This window comes from Anastrepha ludens, chromosome 5, assembly GCF_028408465.1.
Source record: "Anastrepha ludens isolate Willacy chromosome 5, idAnaLude1.1, whole genome shotgun sequence".
Lineage (NCBI taxonomy): Eukaryota > Metazoa > Arthropoda > Insecta > Diptera > Tephritidae > Anastrepha > Anastrepha ludens.
Genome location: NC_071501.1, coordinates 16945640 through 16964049, shown reverse-complemented (window position 1 = coordinate 16964049; position 18410 = coordinate 16945640). Strand labels below are relative to the sequence as shown.

Genomic DNA, 18410 nt, shown 5'->3' with positions numbered 1-18410 from the left:
GTTGTTGCTATTGAATTGGTCACTCACCTTCTTGCCACACATGGTATAAATTGTACGCACAGCTCCTGGAATTTTTACATTTTCCTCTAATAATCGTGTTAAGTCTTCAAAAAGGCTCTCAAATGATCTGCAGGAAGATTTAAAAATTGCCATGACTTCATTTATAGCTCAAATTAGTGATTTATTCTAAATTTTATGTTTAAAAGTTCGCATTGGAACTCAACTAACAAATTGTAGGGGTTTTCAGACCAACCCCTTTAAATTTTTAGTCGTTGTTGTTCATTTCTGTTCTGTGTTTTATGTTTGTAAAATTGCTGATTTCCGAATAAAATTTTAACGACTTACTGAGGTCTGAGAACAAGGTTTGGTCAGGTGTGATAATGTCGTAATTATTTATTTTTATTTATTTATTTAAAGAGAAAAAATTATAAATAATTGCTACATTTAAATCTAAAGCACTGGCTGCCAGAGCCGTCGCACAATGGAGATTTTTCAACAAATTTTGTTCACAAACTCGAGAGAAGGCCATTATAAACGGATTTTATTAATTTTTTTTTCTTAAAATGCTCGTAAATGATTTGGAAGAGAATTTCAACATTTTTTTTTATTATATCAAAACACGCCCTTGAATAGGGGCGTCTTTGTGAAAAATTCAGAAAAACTTTAAACATAAAAAATGACTTGCATTCAAATTCGATTTGGCATTTTTTATTGTAGTTCTAAACAACGGAAATACATTCCGGGGAGTATCAAATTTCCAGACCCCTTTAAGAGGGGAAATCATCCTTTAACTACCTAAAAACTTAAACTTTTTTTTTTCAAGGACAAAACTAGAATATTCATCGAAAAAATTAAAAAAAAAAATTATATATACATTACTGGAGTTGCTGAGTCGTTATCCAAACACAGAATATTTAATGGACAACTTAAAAAAGAAAATATTTCTTATATGTTTTTGAGGTTGCTGAGTCGGAATTTGTTATCCGTTTGTCCTTGCGAGGTCAATCCTAGCTCTATATCCATCTGGCTTTATTCCAAGGTAATCAATAGCTTTGAAATCGGGAAAAATACTCCTGAATTGGGGTGATGTTGTAAACAACGTCTTAGAGAAACACCGTGCGACAGTAAAAGTTTAATTTTTAAAGAACTTTAAGATTGCAAAGAAGTGAATTTCCAAAAATTTCCACTTTATGATATTAATGTATGTATAGATATCAAATGAAGGAGAATATATTCGGATTTAAACCAAATTGTGTGCACTTTTTAACTTCGTTTTTCTTGCTCTTTTATAGAAGCATAAAAAAAAAGAGTTAAACCTTTGCCCTATGAAATAAAGCATACAAAATGGTTTCGTAAAAATCGCATAAAATCGTTTCATATCCATGTTAATATCATAGGGAGAGGATAAGTATTTAAAGGAATTTTTACTTCATGGAAAGACTTACAAGTCGTACAATTGTACATATTACGAAAATCGACACTCTGTGAAAAATGTTCAGCGCGTACTTAGGCCAACTTTTGGTGTTCAGCGATGAGGCCTATTTTTGGCCAAAATTGCCATAATTGGACTGAAAGGCAACCCGAAGCCATTCAAGAACAGCCATTACATCCATTGATAACAACAGTTTGGTGCGTCCTATGGGATGGAGGAATCATCGGCCCATATTTTTTCAAACGCGAGGCTGGCGCCAATGTAACAGTAAATGGCGAATGCTATCACGACTTCTAAAATTGAAGGCGATAAACGACTTTTAAAATTAAAGGTCGTGATCACCACAACATTTGGTTCCAACAAGACGGCGCTACTTGTCATACAGCCCGTGAAACAATGGATTTACTGCGTCGTCGTTTCGGTGAGCAATTTATCTCTCTTCTCGGACCAGTGGATTGACCATCAAGATCGAATGATATCACATCTTTGGAGTTTTATTTATAGGATATGTAAAGTTTAAATGCTTTGTGGATAAACTAGCTTCGATTGAGGTATTGGAAGCCAACATTATTAAAGTTATTTATGACATACCGACCGAAGTCTTCCAGCAAGTCATTCAAAATTGATGTTTACGGATGGCCGCATTACAACCCAGTTGCGGCCAACCTTTGAAAGAGATTTTCTTTGAAAAATAAATGTCATGAATGGTTCTACAAGAAAATAATAAATATTGACCGCCCAAACAATTTCAATTTTCGTTGTTTTATTTTAATTTAAAATCCGATACCTCTAAATTGATCACCCTTTATATAAAATCAATAGTTTCACGTATGAAATTTTTGTGTACCAAAAAAAGGATTTTTTTGTCGCACGGTCTTATCAACTATTCAGAGCTTTTAGGGTTCTCACTTTTTCGCGAGATGCTACTTTTTTTACATTTTTTTCCCAGTATTACATACAACACCAACCACAAAAAAATAATTTTTGTAAATACAATACTAACTGATTTACAAGTTTAATTTTCATTGAACAGATAAAGAAAAGCAAAGGAACATTCACACTAAGAAAAGCTTAACGAGTTACCGACTAATGAAAAGAATATAAAAAAAAACCGCATGCATTTAACTCACCTATAACGTTCATTTGAGACTGGAATGGTAATACCCGTATAGAATCGATCGCCATTGCGATAGAATTTTATTCGCCTCGCTTTGCGTGTTGGTGTTCGGCTGCTGGAAATGCGCTTCTTCACCTGTGCCAATGCATTACTTGCTGTGGCGCCGGCTGTTGTAGAGCTATTACCAGCATTTGTTGCATCAGTACCATTGCCATTTATTAATGCTTCAGTAGATGATGTCGCTGTAGTCGCTGCCGCCGCCGCTGCTGCTGCTGTGGTCACTGAGGTTGTGAGGCCTGTCGTCGAGCTTGTAGTAGACGCACCGCTCAGCGAACCATTTGATTTACAATTTAGTTCGGCACCCAAACTAACACTGCCACTATTCAGTGAACTATTCAAATCCAAATCTTGCAGCTCTTTTTCGATTTCCGAATTCGAGCTGGCCGGACTGTTGCTGCGGCTCAGAGCAATGATACTGTTATTTAATTGAGCTTGTTGTGACTGTGACAAGGCTGGCGGTGATATGAGGGAGTTATTTAGGTGATTGTTCACCGTTTGAACTTCCATTCTGGAAATAAAAACAACAACAGGAAAAATAGCAAAATTAGTTATTTTTCGATTTTCCTTTGATGGAAAACAGCACAATACTAGCTTTAATTACGGTTTATTACACGCACATACATATGTTTTCATTCTATAGGTATATGTGCGCATATAATTGCAAAAGTGGTGTAATTTTAGTTTTAAATTGCAAAGTAGATTTTGTAATTTCCACTGTGTTAATTGTAGACATGCCGTAAGTATGGGCATACGTGTTTGCTCATATTATTTCTGCTAGCTTCTTGAATTCTTTTAAAATAAGTATATGCTTGGTAGCGGAATACATGCACTTAAAATCGCGAAAAACACATTAGCTGAAAATTAATTTTAATAAGCTCGAGAAGATGGAATTTTAACCTTGAAACCTAGTCATACAAATGGAATGTACAAAATTAATGGAGAATTTTTCTGCTGCCCGAAGATATTAAGATTAAGGTACGCTAATCTATGCAAATTTCATGCAGAGAACACACGCAATAACCGTCCATGCCGACTTAAGCAAACTACAAGGTGAAGTCCAAAATAAACGAAACTGAGCTAAAATAGAAACGACAGGAGCTTTGTTCTGATAACATCGAACTTATTTATTCAAAATAGTCCCATCTGGCTTCGATACACTGTTTGGACACTCTACGGACACAAAACGTTTTCCTTTCATAGCCAAATGCAATTTTCCGAATAGGTAGAAGTCACAGGGAGCCATATCAGGCGAATACGGTGAGTGATTGATAGTTAAAATGAGATTTTCAGTCCAAAAATCAGTCACAAGAGTGGATCGAAGCTTCCTCCTTCGCGGTATTTATGGCGAATTCGACGAATGCGATGCAACAAACGCTTCCAAGATAGAAAATTGCATTGATGGTTTGGCCCGTTGGTATAAGCTCTTTGTGGCCAATTCCCTTGGAATAGTAAAAACCAATGAGCATCGACTTGATTTTTGACTTCTCCAAACGCCGGGTGACGGCTCGTCTTGGACCTTCCATTCGGTACTTTAACGCCTAGTTTCAGGTCCATGTTGGAAACACCACATTTCATCACCAGTTACAATGTTGTACAGGAAGTTCTCGTCTTTTATGAGGTCTTTCGAACGTTGAATTCTGAGAAATTTTTGGTCCTCAGTTATTTTTGGTCCCAAATGATCAGTTGAAATGCGATAAATCGATGTTTTGGATATATTCAACTCAGATTACATGAATTTCAACGATGATTTCGGTTCATTTTTGATAAATTTACGAAAAATGTCGATAGAGTTTTCGGATATTACTGATTTTGGGCGGCCCATATGTTCATTGTCATTTATGTCCTCACAACCATCTCTAAAACGTGTAAGCCACACATGAACTCTGGCACGGGATAGACAATCATCGCCATAAACTTTTTTCATCAATTCAAATGTTTCGGTAAAGGTTTTGCCGATTTTAAAACAAAATTTGATATTAGTTCTTTGTTCAAAACTCATTTTTGTACCGATGACACAAACATACTGACCCTTTAGGCGCGACAACTTCGCTTCCACTAAACCGAATGTCACCAAGCTTTGACTGGAAGTCAGTTAGGGATGTAACTTCCAACGCACTAACTCAAAAAAAATGTTATGACACCAGTCTTGTTTATTTTGGACTTCACCCTGTATAGTAAATTTTTGTCCCAAAAGTTCCCGGATTTGCTTCATATTTTAATCGTTTAGATCTTTTTGGTGTGTGACGCCGTGCCAAAATTTGCGTCTAATGTGGTAATACTTTTGAACTAACGATCGAAAAATTATTTTCAAACAAAGAGGCAATATTAAACGTTTGCTTTGAACTCGGTAATAAAACGGCGTCCACGATTCATTAAATAATATCAAACCTTAAGACGGTGACTGATTTTCTCGTAAGAGTATATCTGCTTTTAGAATTGATTAATCGATTTAAAGATGGAGAGGTTTTTGAAAGACGATGGCTCGACAAATTAACATCGAAATTATCAAGAAAAATATATATAGAAAACTCGGTTATTTATATTTACGTATGCCCCTTCATTTATTTATGCAAAATAAGTGCCGAGCATCTCAAAAGTATCTGCTTAGTATTTGTATGTAAAAGGGTTGCAAACGTTTATAAGTGTAGCAAAACCGCCGCTCTTATTACGTGCCTCGAACAAGCCCTTATAAGACACAATCGTTGTACAGGGGGTACATAAAAACAAATAATTAAAAACTTGCAAACACATGGAAATGCACGGAAAATTAAATGGAAAACCTCTTATTAGTACTTTAATTATTTTATTCTCCTCATAATAATAGAAATTACACAGCTACAATTTGCAATTTTATGCATAATTTATTTATTTTTCTAGAACTTTGTTTTACCTACAAATTTTTACTATTACAAATAAGAGAAAAAAAAGTTAATTAACATATTTGTGAAGGTGTGTATGTATGTAATGCATAAGCTAAATAAGTGAAGTGAAACAGAAGTACTTTTAACTAAATACAAACAGGTAATTAGTTTGCGGAGGAAAATCACGGAAACAAAAATTTGAAATAATTAGATAACAAAGTTATATTTCAATGCCTTTTGCATATTTTTATATATCTGTTTATATGTATATATATATACATATATGAGTACTTTTATTAAAAGAGCAAACTATATGTACTATAATACATAATACATATACAGTCAACGTCAAAATAATGTGTCCACCACATATTGACAAGTTTGGACTATTTATGTATTTATTTTGTAATTTCAATAATTTTTTATAAAAAATATAGTTCATACTACATCAACTATCATATAAAGCAAGGTTTCAAGCTTTGTATAAAATTTGTAAAAATTCGACAAACTTTCATCAAAATTTCAAACTTTTGACTCAGAATTTTTGGAAAATTTTCAAGTATGCAATTCAATCTTTGGAGGTAAGTGCAAGTTTTAAGTAGATTAAAAATCACACTCATTTTTTATAATTTTTTTTGGTCACGATCTTATGCATTTATTTATTTATTTTATTTATTATTAAAGTCAAAACATACAACCATAGGTTATTTTTACAATGATTGACCTTAAGAATAGTTGACATAAAAGGATTAACAGTAAAATCAAAATTAAAATTAAAATTACAGATAGTAGTAAAGAAGTATAAGTTGGAGAAAGTATTAAAAGGAAAGTAAGGTAAAAAATAGTGGTAGCAGGAGTAGGGATTAATGGGAAGAGATTTAAAGTACATTCAGCAATTTTCGGCAAGATAGCGAAGCAATTTATTTTTGAAACACGAGCTTTCTTTTATACGTTTAATTTTGTAAGGTAAGGTATTCCAAAGACGGACAGAGAACACAAAGTATTGACGTTCAGTCACCAAACAACTGTATTTCATCGGGACTATGTTTAACGAGCGGCAGGACTTTGAAGGCATAAGTCGATCTTTGAGGTATCTGGGTTTTTGAGTGTTTATGATCTTGTGGAGTAAAACTAAACATTTAAACCTAAGCAAGTCGTTAAGGGATACGGAAGCAATTTTTTTCGCAAATACTGAAATATGGTCATAGCATAGCAATGTTGTTATACAAAACATTAAGCTTACTACGACACACACTATCACAAGGAGTATATAACTCGCAACCATACAGTAACGTTGGTAACAAATACGTTTTAGCTAGTAGCAGTCGAGTGTTTACTGGTGTAAAATATTGAGTTGTCCATAAATTTCGGAGCATACCATAAACTTTGCCTATGACAGTAAAAATGTGGTTGCTCCATGTCAAAGTTCTATTAAATGTAACCCCTAGATTTTTAACATTGTCCACATATTTAATCTCAGCGCCATTTAGTTTGACTTGTGTATAGCCATCGAGCTTGATATATTTTTTGTAAATAACGATGCATTGGGACTTATCAGGATTAAGAATTAACCCATTTTCAGAAGCCCACTTGCTTGTGAGGCTCAAGTAAGAATTCATATTGCTTATGCAAATATCAATGCAGCTAATGGGACAACTAACATATAATTGAACGTCATCAGCATATTTAATCACACATCACTATATTTAATCACACCGAACAAATCGTTAATGTACAAGACAAATAAAAGAGGGCCAAGGATAGAGCCCTGAGGTACACCTCTGGTTACAGGGAGAAAGTTTGACATGGTATTATCACTACATACGGCTTGTAATCGGTCACTAAGATACGTTTCTATAAGAGTCAAGGCCGACGTTGAAAAGCTAAATAAGTTTTTAAGCTTCAGAATTAAGAGCTTATGGTCTACGGAGTCAAATGCCTTTGAATGGTCAAGTAGAGTTAGAAAGGTCACATGCCTTTTGTCAATGTTGAGCCTTATATCATCAGACACTTTTAGGAGTGCTGTGGTGCAGCTCCTACTACATCTAAACCCCGACTGCAATGTGTTCACCAAGGCGTTGCTATTCAAAAACGTGTTTATTTGGCGATGCATAATACGCTCAAGAACTTTGGATAAGAACGGCAGTATTGCAATCGGGCGGTAGTCTCCATTCGCTTTCTTAATAGGTATGATTTTGGCTTTCTTCCAAGAGTTGGGAAAGATTGACGTGGTTAAGACGGTATTCAGAGCATAGGTAAGATATTTTAAGATCTTTGGTAACAGGCATTTTATAAATTTTGGATGAATTCCATCCAGACCGGCCGCATTCGACTTGACACTAAGTATGGACTGTAATTTTCTCCAGTTAACGGCTACAGTTTTTTATATGGAAGAAAACACCCAACACCGTCAGCAGAAAAAATTGTAAAAAATCAACGCAATTTTTGAAACTTACACTTTATTATACCAAAGTTCAATGATCTATAAAACTGCATACTCGAAATTTATCCAGAAATTCTGATAAAAAGGTTTGTAATTTTAATGGAAATTCGCCGAATTTTTTTTCCTAATTTTATATAAAGTTCGAAATTTTGTTTTATATGGTTTTATAAAAAAATAATTGAAATTACAAAAAAATTAAAGAAATAGAGAAAACTTATCAATATGTGGGGTACACTTTCTTTTGAAGCTGACAGTATATATATGTATTTTAAATGGAGTTTTGTGGTACGCGTTTTGATTTTTTCTCATAAATGGAATGGCAAGAGTTGTATGCCAATGCCATGAATGATTACTGTTTCATGCGACTGATGATTAGTTTTAGAAAATTGTGTGAATCGCACAGTGCCCGCACTCTTCTTTCAAATGCCATTGAATTTACTCCAGCACCTTTCTTTTTTTTTTTAAATTATGTGCCAAAAATTTTAAAAACCTTTAGCCAGCGGCCATAAATTTGAACAATTTTGAGAAACCGTTCTGATTCAAAGGCTATAAAAGCGATAAATTTTGAGAAAACTAACTTCATTTTATCTTTTCGACAAATTGAGCTACTACCTATTTCGTAATGTTCGTATTAACAGAAAGTTGTTGACTAGTGTTTATACACAATAATAGGATAGATCAACTTTAAATTTGTTTAGAGACTTTAAATTAGGTGAGCGGAATCATAATACAAATTCTTTATTGCAAAAAAAGTAACTAAGTTGTATAAGATTCGTTTCAATAATAATTATATACTAAATTAACACAAATCGCTTAGGTATTGCACAGTCACTTTGATGAGCTAATTTTTTTTAAATTTGATTTTATGCAATTCTTTACAATCACTTTTTTGAATTGTTTACTCATTCTAAGTTCGAATGAATATTGCTTTATTGTATTAAAGTAAAGATAAAGGGTTATTATTCAATTACACAGAATTTTGAATTTAAATAAAATACGCAACTGGCTTCTTCATACAAAAAATGATAAAGAACTTTGTTTGAAGATTAACGTCACTTTTGAATTTCTGGATGCAATGTAAACATCGTGAGAAATAATTCATTAAAAAGATATTGGGTATGGGAATAAGTTTTGGTCCTCGTAAAATAGATGTCGCTGTTGATACTATTTTCGTGTTCACAGATACAACATTTATTGGATGAAGACGCATGTTGAACCCTTGATGATATGTTTAAAGAGTTGGATGCTAACAGATCAACCGTCGGTAAACGTTTGCACGCGATGGGAATGGTCCAGAGAACAGGTAACTGGGTGCCATATCAATTGAAGGAGATGGATATCGAGAGACGTTTGGTGACGTGTGAGATGCTTCTTGAACGGGAGAAAAGAAAATGTTTTCTGCATCGCATCGTCACTGGTGATGAAAAATGGATCTATTATGATAACCCTAAGCGTCGAAAATGTTGGAGGCGAAAAAAAATATTCATACTTTAAAGGTTATGTTGAGCATCTGGTGGGATCAGAAGAGTGTAATCTATTATGAACTCCTTAAACCATTTGAAACCATCACTCAAAGAAAAGCGGCCGGAATGGGACTGATTTTGCTGCATGACAACGCTAGGCTAAACGTTGCTAAATAAGCCCAGAAATACTTAGAGGGACTGAATTCAGAAATCTTGCCCCACCCGCCGTATTCCCCAGACATTGCACCTTCGGATTACCATCTATTTCGATCAATTCAGTCAGCCCTTATTGAAGAGCGGTTCACTTCTTACGAGAGCATCGCAAACTGGCTCAATGAGAGGATCAAGTCAAAAGAAACGCCTGCTTATTAACGCCCTTCAACTAGGGACGAAAAAGGCAGTAATCATGAATCTATAGCGCTTGTCATTGACTGTAACATTATGACCACCATCACTTAAGAAAAAATATGGGTCAATGTTTCCACCAGCCCGTAAAGCATACCAAACATTAAGTTTTTGTGGATGTAATGGCATCTCAGTAATGACTTCTGATATGCCGAAATCCGGCACCGAACTACGGTTTTCCAAATAAATTGTATAATTAAAATTAAGCCTTCTGGCGTAAGTATATTCATCGTGAAATAGTAAAAGATACCGAGCACAAATCAGCTGTCATCTGCAAAACCGGCTGCCCCCGGAAGCAAGTTGCCAAAGTCCAAAAATAAAAACCTGCACAAAAAACCCTATAGAAGCTAATCTATATACATAGAAAAAAATATTAATGTTTATGTGCAATGGTGTATGCGTTCAAAATCTAATGAGCGAAAAACGAATAATGGAGGCGAATTGCACCTGCAGACATACTGTCGGCTGGGCAGACAATTTGGCTACAAACAAAGAAGTAATAGTGCTCGTTTTACTGTTGCACATAGTTATACACATATATATATATATTTGTAATTACCTGTGTAGTATGCACTTTCACTTAATACTCTAAGTGCAACTAATGGATCTTTGACACATTAATTAAGAAAAGCAGTTATAATTTGACTCTAATATGCACTCCGATGCCATAGGGTGCCTTATTATAGATACATATTCATTATAACGGTACGCATACATTTTGGCAAGCTTTGACTTATCACTTCCACATTTAAGTATATTAATTGAAAATTTCTCTTTTCTTTCACATGATATTTTATGGCGTCATAAAACTTACAACAGACAACGCAGATATCAAAGGGAAGACTTTTTTTATTGAAATCGTATGAACAAAAATAAATGAAAAAAATTGAATTTAGTAATTAATGTTTCAAAACGAAAAAAGAAATATTTCACTTCAAATAAATTCTTATTATAAAATTTTATGAAAGTTGAATTGACTTCGTTAACAGTAGTCGATATCGAAACGCCCGCATGGTACTTCTGCTGCGATTAAATTTTATTCAACAAATCGGCGTTTTCTTTCAATTAATCATAGAATTTTAATCAGTTTTGTTTTAAATTATATTTAGTTAACAAGGCAGACAGCATTTTGGCATTTTGACTTGTAAGTGGGTGTTTGTCCATCGCCCAGATATTTATAAAACGCCAAAAAGACTTGCTAGACTAGCGCAGATGTCCCTGGTAGGGCAGAAGCATTTTCAATGAGAAGCCCGAATTCTGTAAATCGTGCGCCATTTTTCAAAATATATTTGAAACACCCAACCCAGCGTTCGCCAGATGGCTTTCTTTCTCTGCAGCATTGCGAAATTCTTTCTTCTTCGGCGGTCCAGAGGTGCTTATGGGAGTTAGGATTTGTTTAATGGGGGAATTTTCTCCCAGGTATACTCGATATATGTACATGGCATACAGTGAAACATCTCGCAACCCGACACTCAAGGTTACACAATTTTTGTACGCCTAAGAGAGAGAACATAATTGAAAGACAAACTTATAAAAACGCGCTGACATGTTTAACACAAACTTCTGTTAACAGAAGTTTCTATGTACATTTGTACAGTTGATCTCTTGAACAACAATGGAGCTGAAAATGAGGACGAGCGCAGTAGCTCCTTTTCAACTGTTCAACTTTCGTCGCGACTACTTCGACTGCTGTTAGAAAAAGTGACTGAGCCCGAAATTCATTTAACACTCGCGGTGATTTTTCTGACCCAGTAAACCGCGTTAAAAGAATATCACCTGTACATTTGGAGGTAGATTTCGGCTATTCGTTTTAGTTATTCTAATTATCTTCTTTCAATCAGTGAGTTTCTTTTTCCGCGGATAAGAGTCTCTTATCAGCAGCCTTTATTGGTTTTTCCAGATTTTTTCTCATCACTATAACATATTTTGCTTGTCCGTTATCGAGAGAATCGACTTCGCATACGAGAGGTGATAAAAACATAAAAATAAGAGAACATGTGTCCGCGTCCGGTCAAGAGATCGTCCGGTTATCGGTGTGGAATTTGCTCTAAAAATGCAAGGTAAAGTTTGGTTATTGGACTTTTGTGTGATTATGGAGGTTTCGGTTTGTTGAAAGTTTCCGCAAGCAAAAGTTCTACTGCCTATGACGACATACTTGTGCACATGCCCCTAAGCAAAATACTTTCGTTATTAAACTAGCAGCAAATAATGGAATCCATTTCATTCCTAAATTATTATGCCTGCAGTTAATCACTGTAATCAAGTTATAAAAATCGAATGACTATGTGAATGTGTGCAATCAATTTTATTGCGCGGTCATAAAATATTTACAGCAACACTGTATTTACATACGAGTATTGTACATACATAAGTGTGGAAATTGGTGGGGCTTGTGTAATAGTACTCGTACTTATACATATAAGTATGTAAGCTGGAAAAGTCACACATAATAAATTATGTGCAATAAAAACGATGCTGGATGAAAAACGTCGATTTAATTGGGTATGCGCATTGGGTTATATGGTTATGAGTGTTCCGACTGGTGGATAACAAAAATAAAATATAATTATAAAAACTTATTAGTATAACTGGTACTGTATAAGAAATTAATTCAATATTCCTCTGTTTACTAACATTGACTATAACATTTTTCATGGCTGTAAACAACGTTTCTGTTAATATTAAGTGTTAAAAACCAGGAACTTAACATTTTCAACGTCTGTAAACAGTTTCTGCTAAAATTCCGTATTAAAAACCAGGAATCTAATATTTTTCGTGGCAGAAAACAACGATTCTTTTAAAAACCAGGAATTTAATATTTTCAACGTCAGTGAGCCGTTTCTGTTAAAATTCCGTGTTTAAAACCAGGGTTTAAGATTTGCTGTTGCTGTGCTTGTATGGGGATCAACTTATAAATTATAAAATGACTTAAAAGCGGCAAAAAATATATTAATAGGTCTATTTATAAGTTCGTGCGGTTTTACAACAGATGGCGTAACTTGATTATTATTCCATCGATCCACATTTCCAAACATTCATTGGAGAGCTACTGTCGTAAGGCACAAACGTCAGTATAAGTTTTTTATTTGAAGCGTAAACAACAATATTTTTACCACACTTGAAAATGTCGAATTTCGTGCCAAATAATGTGTTTTTGCGGGGAATTCTTCTTCATTATTTTAATATGAAGAAAAAAGCAGCCGAAAGTCATCGTATCTTGGTGGAAGTTTATGGTGAGCATGCTCTATCTGAGCGAACGTGCCAGAAGTGGTTTGCACGCTTTAAAAGTGGTGATTTTGGCTTGGAAGACGAAGAACGCGAGGGTGCGCCGCCAAAGTTCATGGATACCGAATTGGAGGAATTGCTCGATCAAGATCCGGCTCAAACGCAAGAAGAGGTTGCAAAAACTTTGGGAGTTGATCAATCAACCATTTCCAAACGTTTAAAAGCCATGGGAATGATCCGAAAGGTAGGCCATTGGGTGCCGTATGAATTGAAGCCAAGAGACGTTGAACGCCGTTTTATGGCATGCGAACAACTGCTTCAACGGCACAAAAGAAAGGGTTTTTTGCATCGAATTGTGACTGGCGATGAAAAGTGGGTCCATTACGACAATCCAAAACGTCGGGCAACGTATGGATACCCTGGCCATGCTTCAACATCGACGTCGGCGCAGAATATTCATGGCCTGAAGGTTATGCTGTGTATCTGGTGGGACCAGCTGGGTGTTGTGTATTATGAGCTACTGAAACCGAATGAAACGATTACGGGGGATGTCTACCGACGACAATTGATGCGTTTGAGCCGAGCACTGCGAGAAAAACGGCCGCAATACGCCGATAGACACGACAAAGTTATTTTGCAACATGACAATGCTCGGCCACATGTTGCACAAGTGGTCAAAACATACTTAGAAACGCTCAAATGGGATGTCCTACTCCACCCGCTGTATAGTCCAGACCTTGCGCCATCCGATTACTATCTCTTCCGATCGATGCAACATGGCCTGGCTGACCAGCACTTCCGTAATTACGATGAAGTCAAAAAATGGATCGATTCGTGGATTGCGGCAAAACCGACCGAATTTTTCACAAAGGGAATCCGTGAATTGCCAGAAAGATGGGAAAAAGTAGTAGTAAGCGATGGACAATATTTTGAATATTAAATTTGTAACCATTTTACGTCAATAAAGTTTCAAATTTCGAAAAAAAACCGCACGAACTTATTCATAGTCCTATTATTTGGAAGTTATGCGACGTTTGAGAGAAAACGTGCGTAGGAAACGGGACAATTTGTGGAAAGAAAACTAATGGATCTTGCGCCATGATAACGCACCGTCTCACAAGGCTCACATTGTGAACACTTTTTTGACCAAAAACTCGACAAATATCATTGAACAACCACCGGACTTAGCCCCGTGACAATTTCCTTTTCCCAAAACTTAAAATGCCACTCCGCGAACGCCGCTTTGAGTCGATAGAGACCATTAAGGAGTATTCACTGAAGGAGCTGAAGATCTCTTCAAACGCGTATAAATGGTGCTTTGATGACTGGACTGATAGTTGGCATATGCGTATTGCTTCGAATGGAGCCTATTTTGAAGATGACAGAATAAATTTTGATGATTAAACAATTATTTTGCGTTTTATTGAACAATTCCCGGCACTTATTTGACAAAATGTAGCTTGTCGATTGTTTCTGCTATTTTCTTTTCAAAATGCTATCTACAGCAACCGAACTGTGTTGCAGACCTGTCGTGTGCAGTGCTTCTATTCGTTTTGTTCACAGTCAAAGCAACCGTGTACTGTTCGTGCGGCAAAGTAATGCTTCTGCTGTTACTGTAGTTGCTTCTTTCTCAAAGCAAAACATCTGTTATCACAAAAATATTAATGCAATTTTAAACTCTGGTAAAAATGTTTCAACCTTGTTAGCGAGTAACGATAAACAGTTTCCAATTAGCATTTACACCTTTTCATATTTTAAACATTCTTTAGGAATATCAACATAGATTTTAAGACAGGCGACAACGAAATACTGGAATTCGGCATTTACTTACTAGAGGTGCTTGCAGAAAGAGCACAAATAGCGCAATATGGCAGTAGAAACTTCGAAGCACTATGCACTATGTTTGTTACAAATATTATTTCTATAGCCTCAATAGACTCCCATAAGTTTGCGTTTAGTTTATTAAAGTTTCTACGAGAAGTAAGTTTTGAGAAGCAGCACAGGGCGTCAAATGTATGTATGTACAGCCGTCGCGTTACGCAAATTAAAGTTTTTGCAAAATTTACATGCTGAGTATCCATTTTGCATACAAAATTAGCTATTTTCACATTTCCCAACGCAATTTTTAATTCAAGTCCATAGTATGAAATTTTAACTGACCTCATTTAAGTTCAACAAACTCTCTAAGGACATTCAAAGGCAACAATTTTGGTGTAATGTGTCAGTATTCCACGCCGATGATAATCAGCCTAATGGAATATTAACGCACTCCTAGTTTTACGAGTATACGTGTATGGTGGCTTTGTGCAGGAAAAAAGAACATGTAACTACGGCTAGAAAGAGGTACCTTTAGATTGCCTTACATAAGACTGGCGAAGAGAAAAGCGTTGATGAGTGTTTGCTTTAGGAAATATGTACATACATATGTTTGTTAATAAGCATCTACATACATATGCATGTGCGCATGTGCATTAGGGTGCTCCACATTTTGTGGTAGCAGAAATTTTGCTTCATCATCTTTAACTAGACCATTAAACACGTACGAGATGACAAAAATAGGTTTTTCTCAACTGCAATTTTGCTAAAGTCAAGTCGAAACATGGTTTATTAATGCTATGCTTTTATTTTTGTAAAATAAAACAACTGACTAGCAAAAAAAAACATTATTGAAAATCATAATTTTTTCGTGCCTCTGACTCCCTCCCCCCAACCCCTTAATGTAAAATGTAATGGAGACAAAAATTCAGTCAGCATGGCTCGATAGCACTCGCCATTTACCGCAACGGCAGCTCCTTCGAAAGAAATAAGGACCGATTATGCCCCGCCAGTGCTCTATAAACCTCGCAAACAATTTTATTGGGTTGGTATACGAAGTGTGTTCAAAAAGTATCGCGAATTTTGAATTTTCGCAGGCTACGTATATTCGAATTTCGGTTTTTTTGTGGCGATATGTTGGTACTCATGTCTCTCAACCATGCCGACGAGTTCGGCCATTTTGAATGTTAAGTTAATTGTTGACAGCTACTTTGCTTGCACGTGTTTAGGCTCGTCTTCGATTTTTATCTATTCAAAAAGATGTCTCAAAGAACCTGTATTAAAATTTTGTGTGAAAAACGAAATTAAGTGCGCGGATGCATTCCAAATGTTGACTGTGTCATACGGAGAAGCCACTTTGGACCAAAGCAACGTTTATCGGTGGTACAAAATATTCTCAGACAGCCGAGAAGATGTGAACGATGAAAAGCGTGCCGGACGCCCGAACACTTCAACGAAAAAATTGATGAAGTGAAAAAAATGGTATTGGTAGACATATCGATTGGCGAAATTCCGCGAAATTCGTCCCAAATCTGCTCAATTTCGACCAAAAGTATTGTAGTATCGCATGAACATTGCTAATGAGATATTGGACTCTGTCCGCGACGACCCAAATTTGCTCCAGGGGGTCATAACTGGTGACGAATCGCGAGTTTATGGTTATGACGTGGAAACCAAAGCTCAATCAAAAGTTTTGCTTACCGTTTTCTTCGATTTCAGGGGCGTTGTGCATCATGCGTTCTTGACACAGGGTAAAACGGTCAACAAGGAATATTACCTACAACTTATACGCAATTTGCGTGAAGCAATCCGCCAGAAACGCCCGGCTTTGTGGAAGAACAAAAATAGGCTTTTGCATCACGATAACGCCCCTGCTCATACATCGTTGCTTGTGCGTGACTTTTTGGCCAAAAACAACACACTAATAATGCCACAGCCACCGTGTTCCGCAGATCTGGCCCCCTGTGACTTTTTACTTGTTCCCGAAACTGAAGAGGCTCATGAAAGGACGACGCTACGCTACGATAGACGAGATAAAGACGGCATCGAAGGAGGAGCTGAACCAGATAAAAAAATGATTTTTTGAAGTGCTTCGAAGATTGGAAAAAACGTTGGTACAAGAGCATAATATCTCATGGAGATTACTTTGAAGGAGACAAAATAGATATTAATGAATAAACAAATAATTTTTGAAAAAAACACAAAATTCATGATATTTTTTGAACACACCTCGTATGGCTATTTTGTGGAATTATATCATCACATCAAATTTAATACATTTTTGCTCTCCATTTTCTAAAATTATTTTTTACATATATTTTTTTAGGTAAATTTTTCACTTATATGAGAAATACACACCGATGTCCTTTCTGAGCGACATATTTTTGACTTGGCTCAATTTTTTTACGGTTTCTATATCGAGAAACAGATAAACATCTGAGGGTTACGACTTTTTTTTTTGTTTTTGTAAATAGAAGGGATTATAATTAGGAGAAGTTCATGATGTTTTGCCTCGAAACACATTTAAAAAACTGCATAACTCAAACTTCAAACTAAAGGCATGAATATTAAAAAAAAAATGGCATAAATATTAAAAAACAAAAAAATAATAATAATAATGATAAAATATTAAAAATACTAACGAATTCATATGACTGCATGTTATGACTTTTGTATTGTATAAAACTAAGTCTCGAAATTTTTCCTCTACCAGTTTTAGATCTGATTCTTCAACTAATTCATTCATTTCATTTTCTCTATTTTCCGTTAAAAGCACGTAATTATACCAAAAAATTAGTTATTAAAGTTAAAATTAATTATCAAATTTTGTTTTTGAATAAATTTTTTACTAAATAAAAAAAATGATTTTGATTTCTGCAAATCTTTAACCCTCAAGCGCTCTGTTGCTTTCTGTTTGTATACCGCAGCTGCGTGGTTCACAAGTGTCAAATATGATTGACGTACGAGGTTATTTGCAAAAAGTACAAATCTTCCGATGGGGTAGTAGTTCTCTAAAAAAAAAAAAGCTTTTTATAAAGACTATCTGTCCCAGACAATTATTCTAAAAAAATACTCGACTTCTAAAATGAACCACACTAACACATATACGCCTATAGTATATTATGTACATGCACAGTTTGAGCCGGTTTGAGTGCCGGTTGTTACTTTAATAAACGCGAAATTACATGACGCCATTTTCGCACTAGTTACTAGACTCCGGGGCATCCTTAGCCTACTCTGACATGTTAATGTTCACAAATGATTTTGCGAACGACACACCTTTTTAGGCGTATAAGTCTGCTGGGTGACTTTGGTGGCACTGCTACAAAATTAGACCAACGAACTGAACGAAAATAAAAAAACCAGCATTAAATGGCTTGCGCACCCAAAGAATACATACATCCTTACACACACTTTTCGAAGTGCCTCTCACTCTCTAAACGCATTGCATGAGTTTGCCATAGTGTGCTAATTTGCACTTTAATAACATTTACTAGCCAACCAATGGCTTTCTGTTCGGTGGTCGCACCTTAAAATGGCGGATTCGAAAAAATGCAGCAAGAGGATGAGTTAAGAATGAAAACTAAAG

General features: G+C 35.5%; 1 protein-coding gene across 3 annotated transcripts in view; it reads right to left on the bottom strand.

Moving 5' to 3' along the window:
• LOC128865271 (serine/threonine-protein kinase GL21140) overlaps nt 1–18410 on the bottom strand; it is a 98626-nt gene that overhangs the window by 7065 nt on the left and 73151 nt on the right. For all 3 annotated transcript variants that reach the window (XM_054105429.1, XM_054105426.1, XM_054105427.1), the window contains 2 exons: nt 2563–3117; nt 28–127 (listed from right to left, as the gene is read on the bottom strand). In XM_054105429.1, the coding sequence (XP_053961404.1) occupies nt 28–127; nt 2563–3116 (654 nt within the window). In that variant the 5' untranslated portion in view covers nt 3117. The remainder of the gene's footprint in view (nt 1–27; nt 128–2562; nt 3118–18410) is intronic.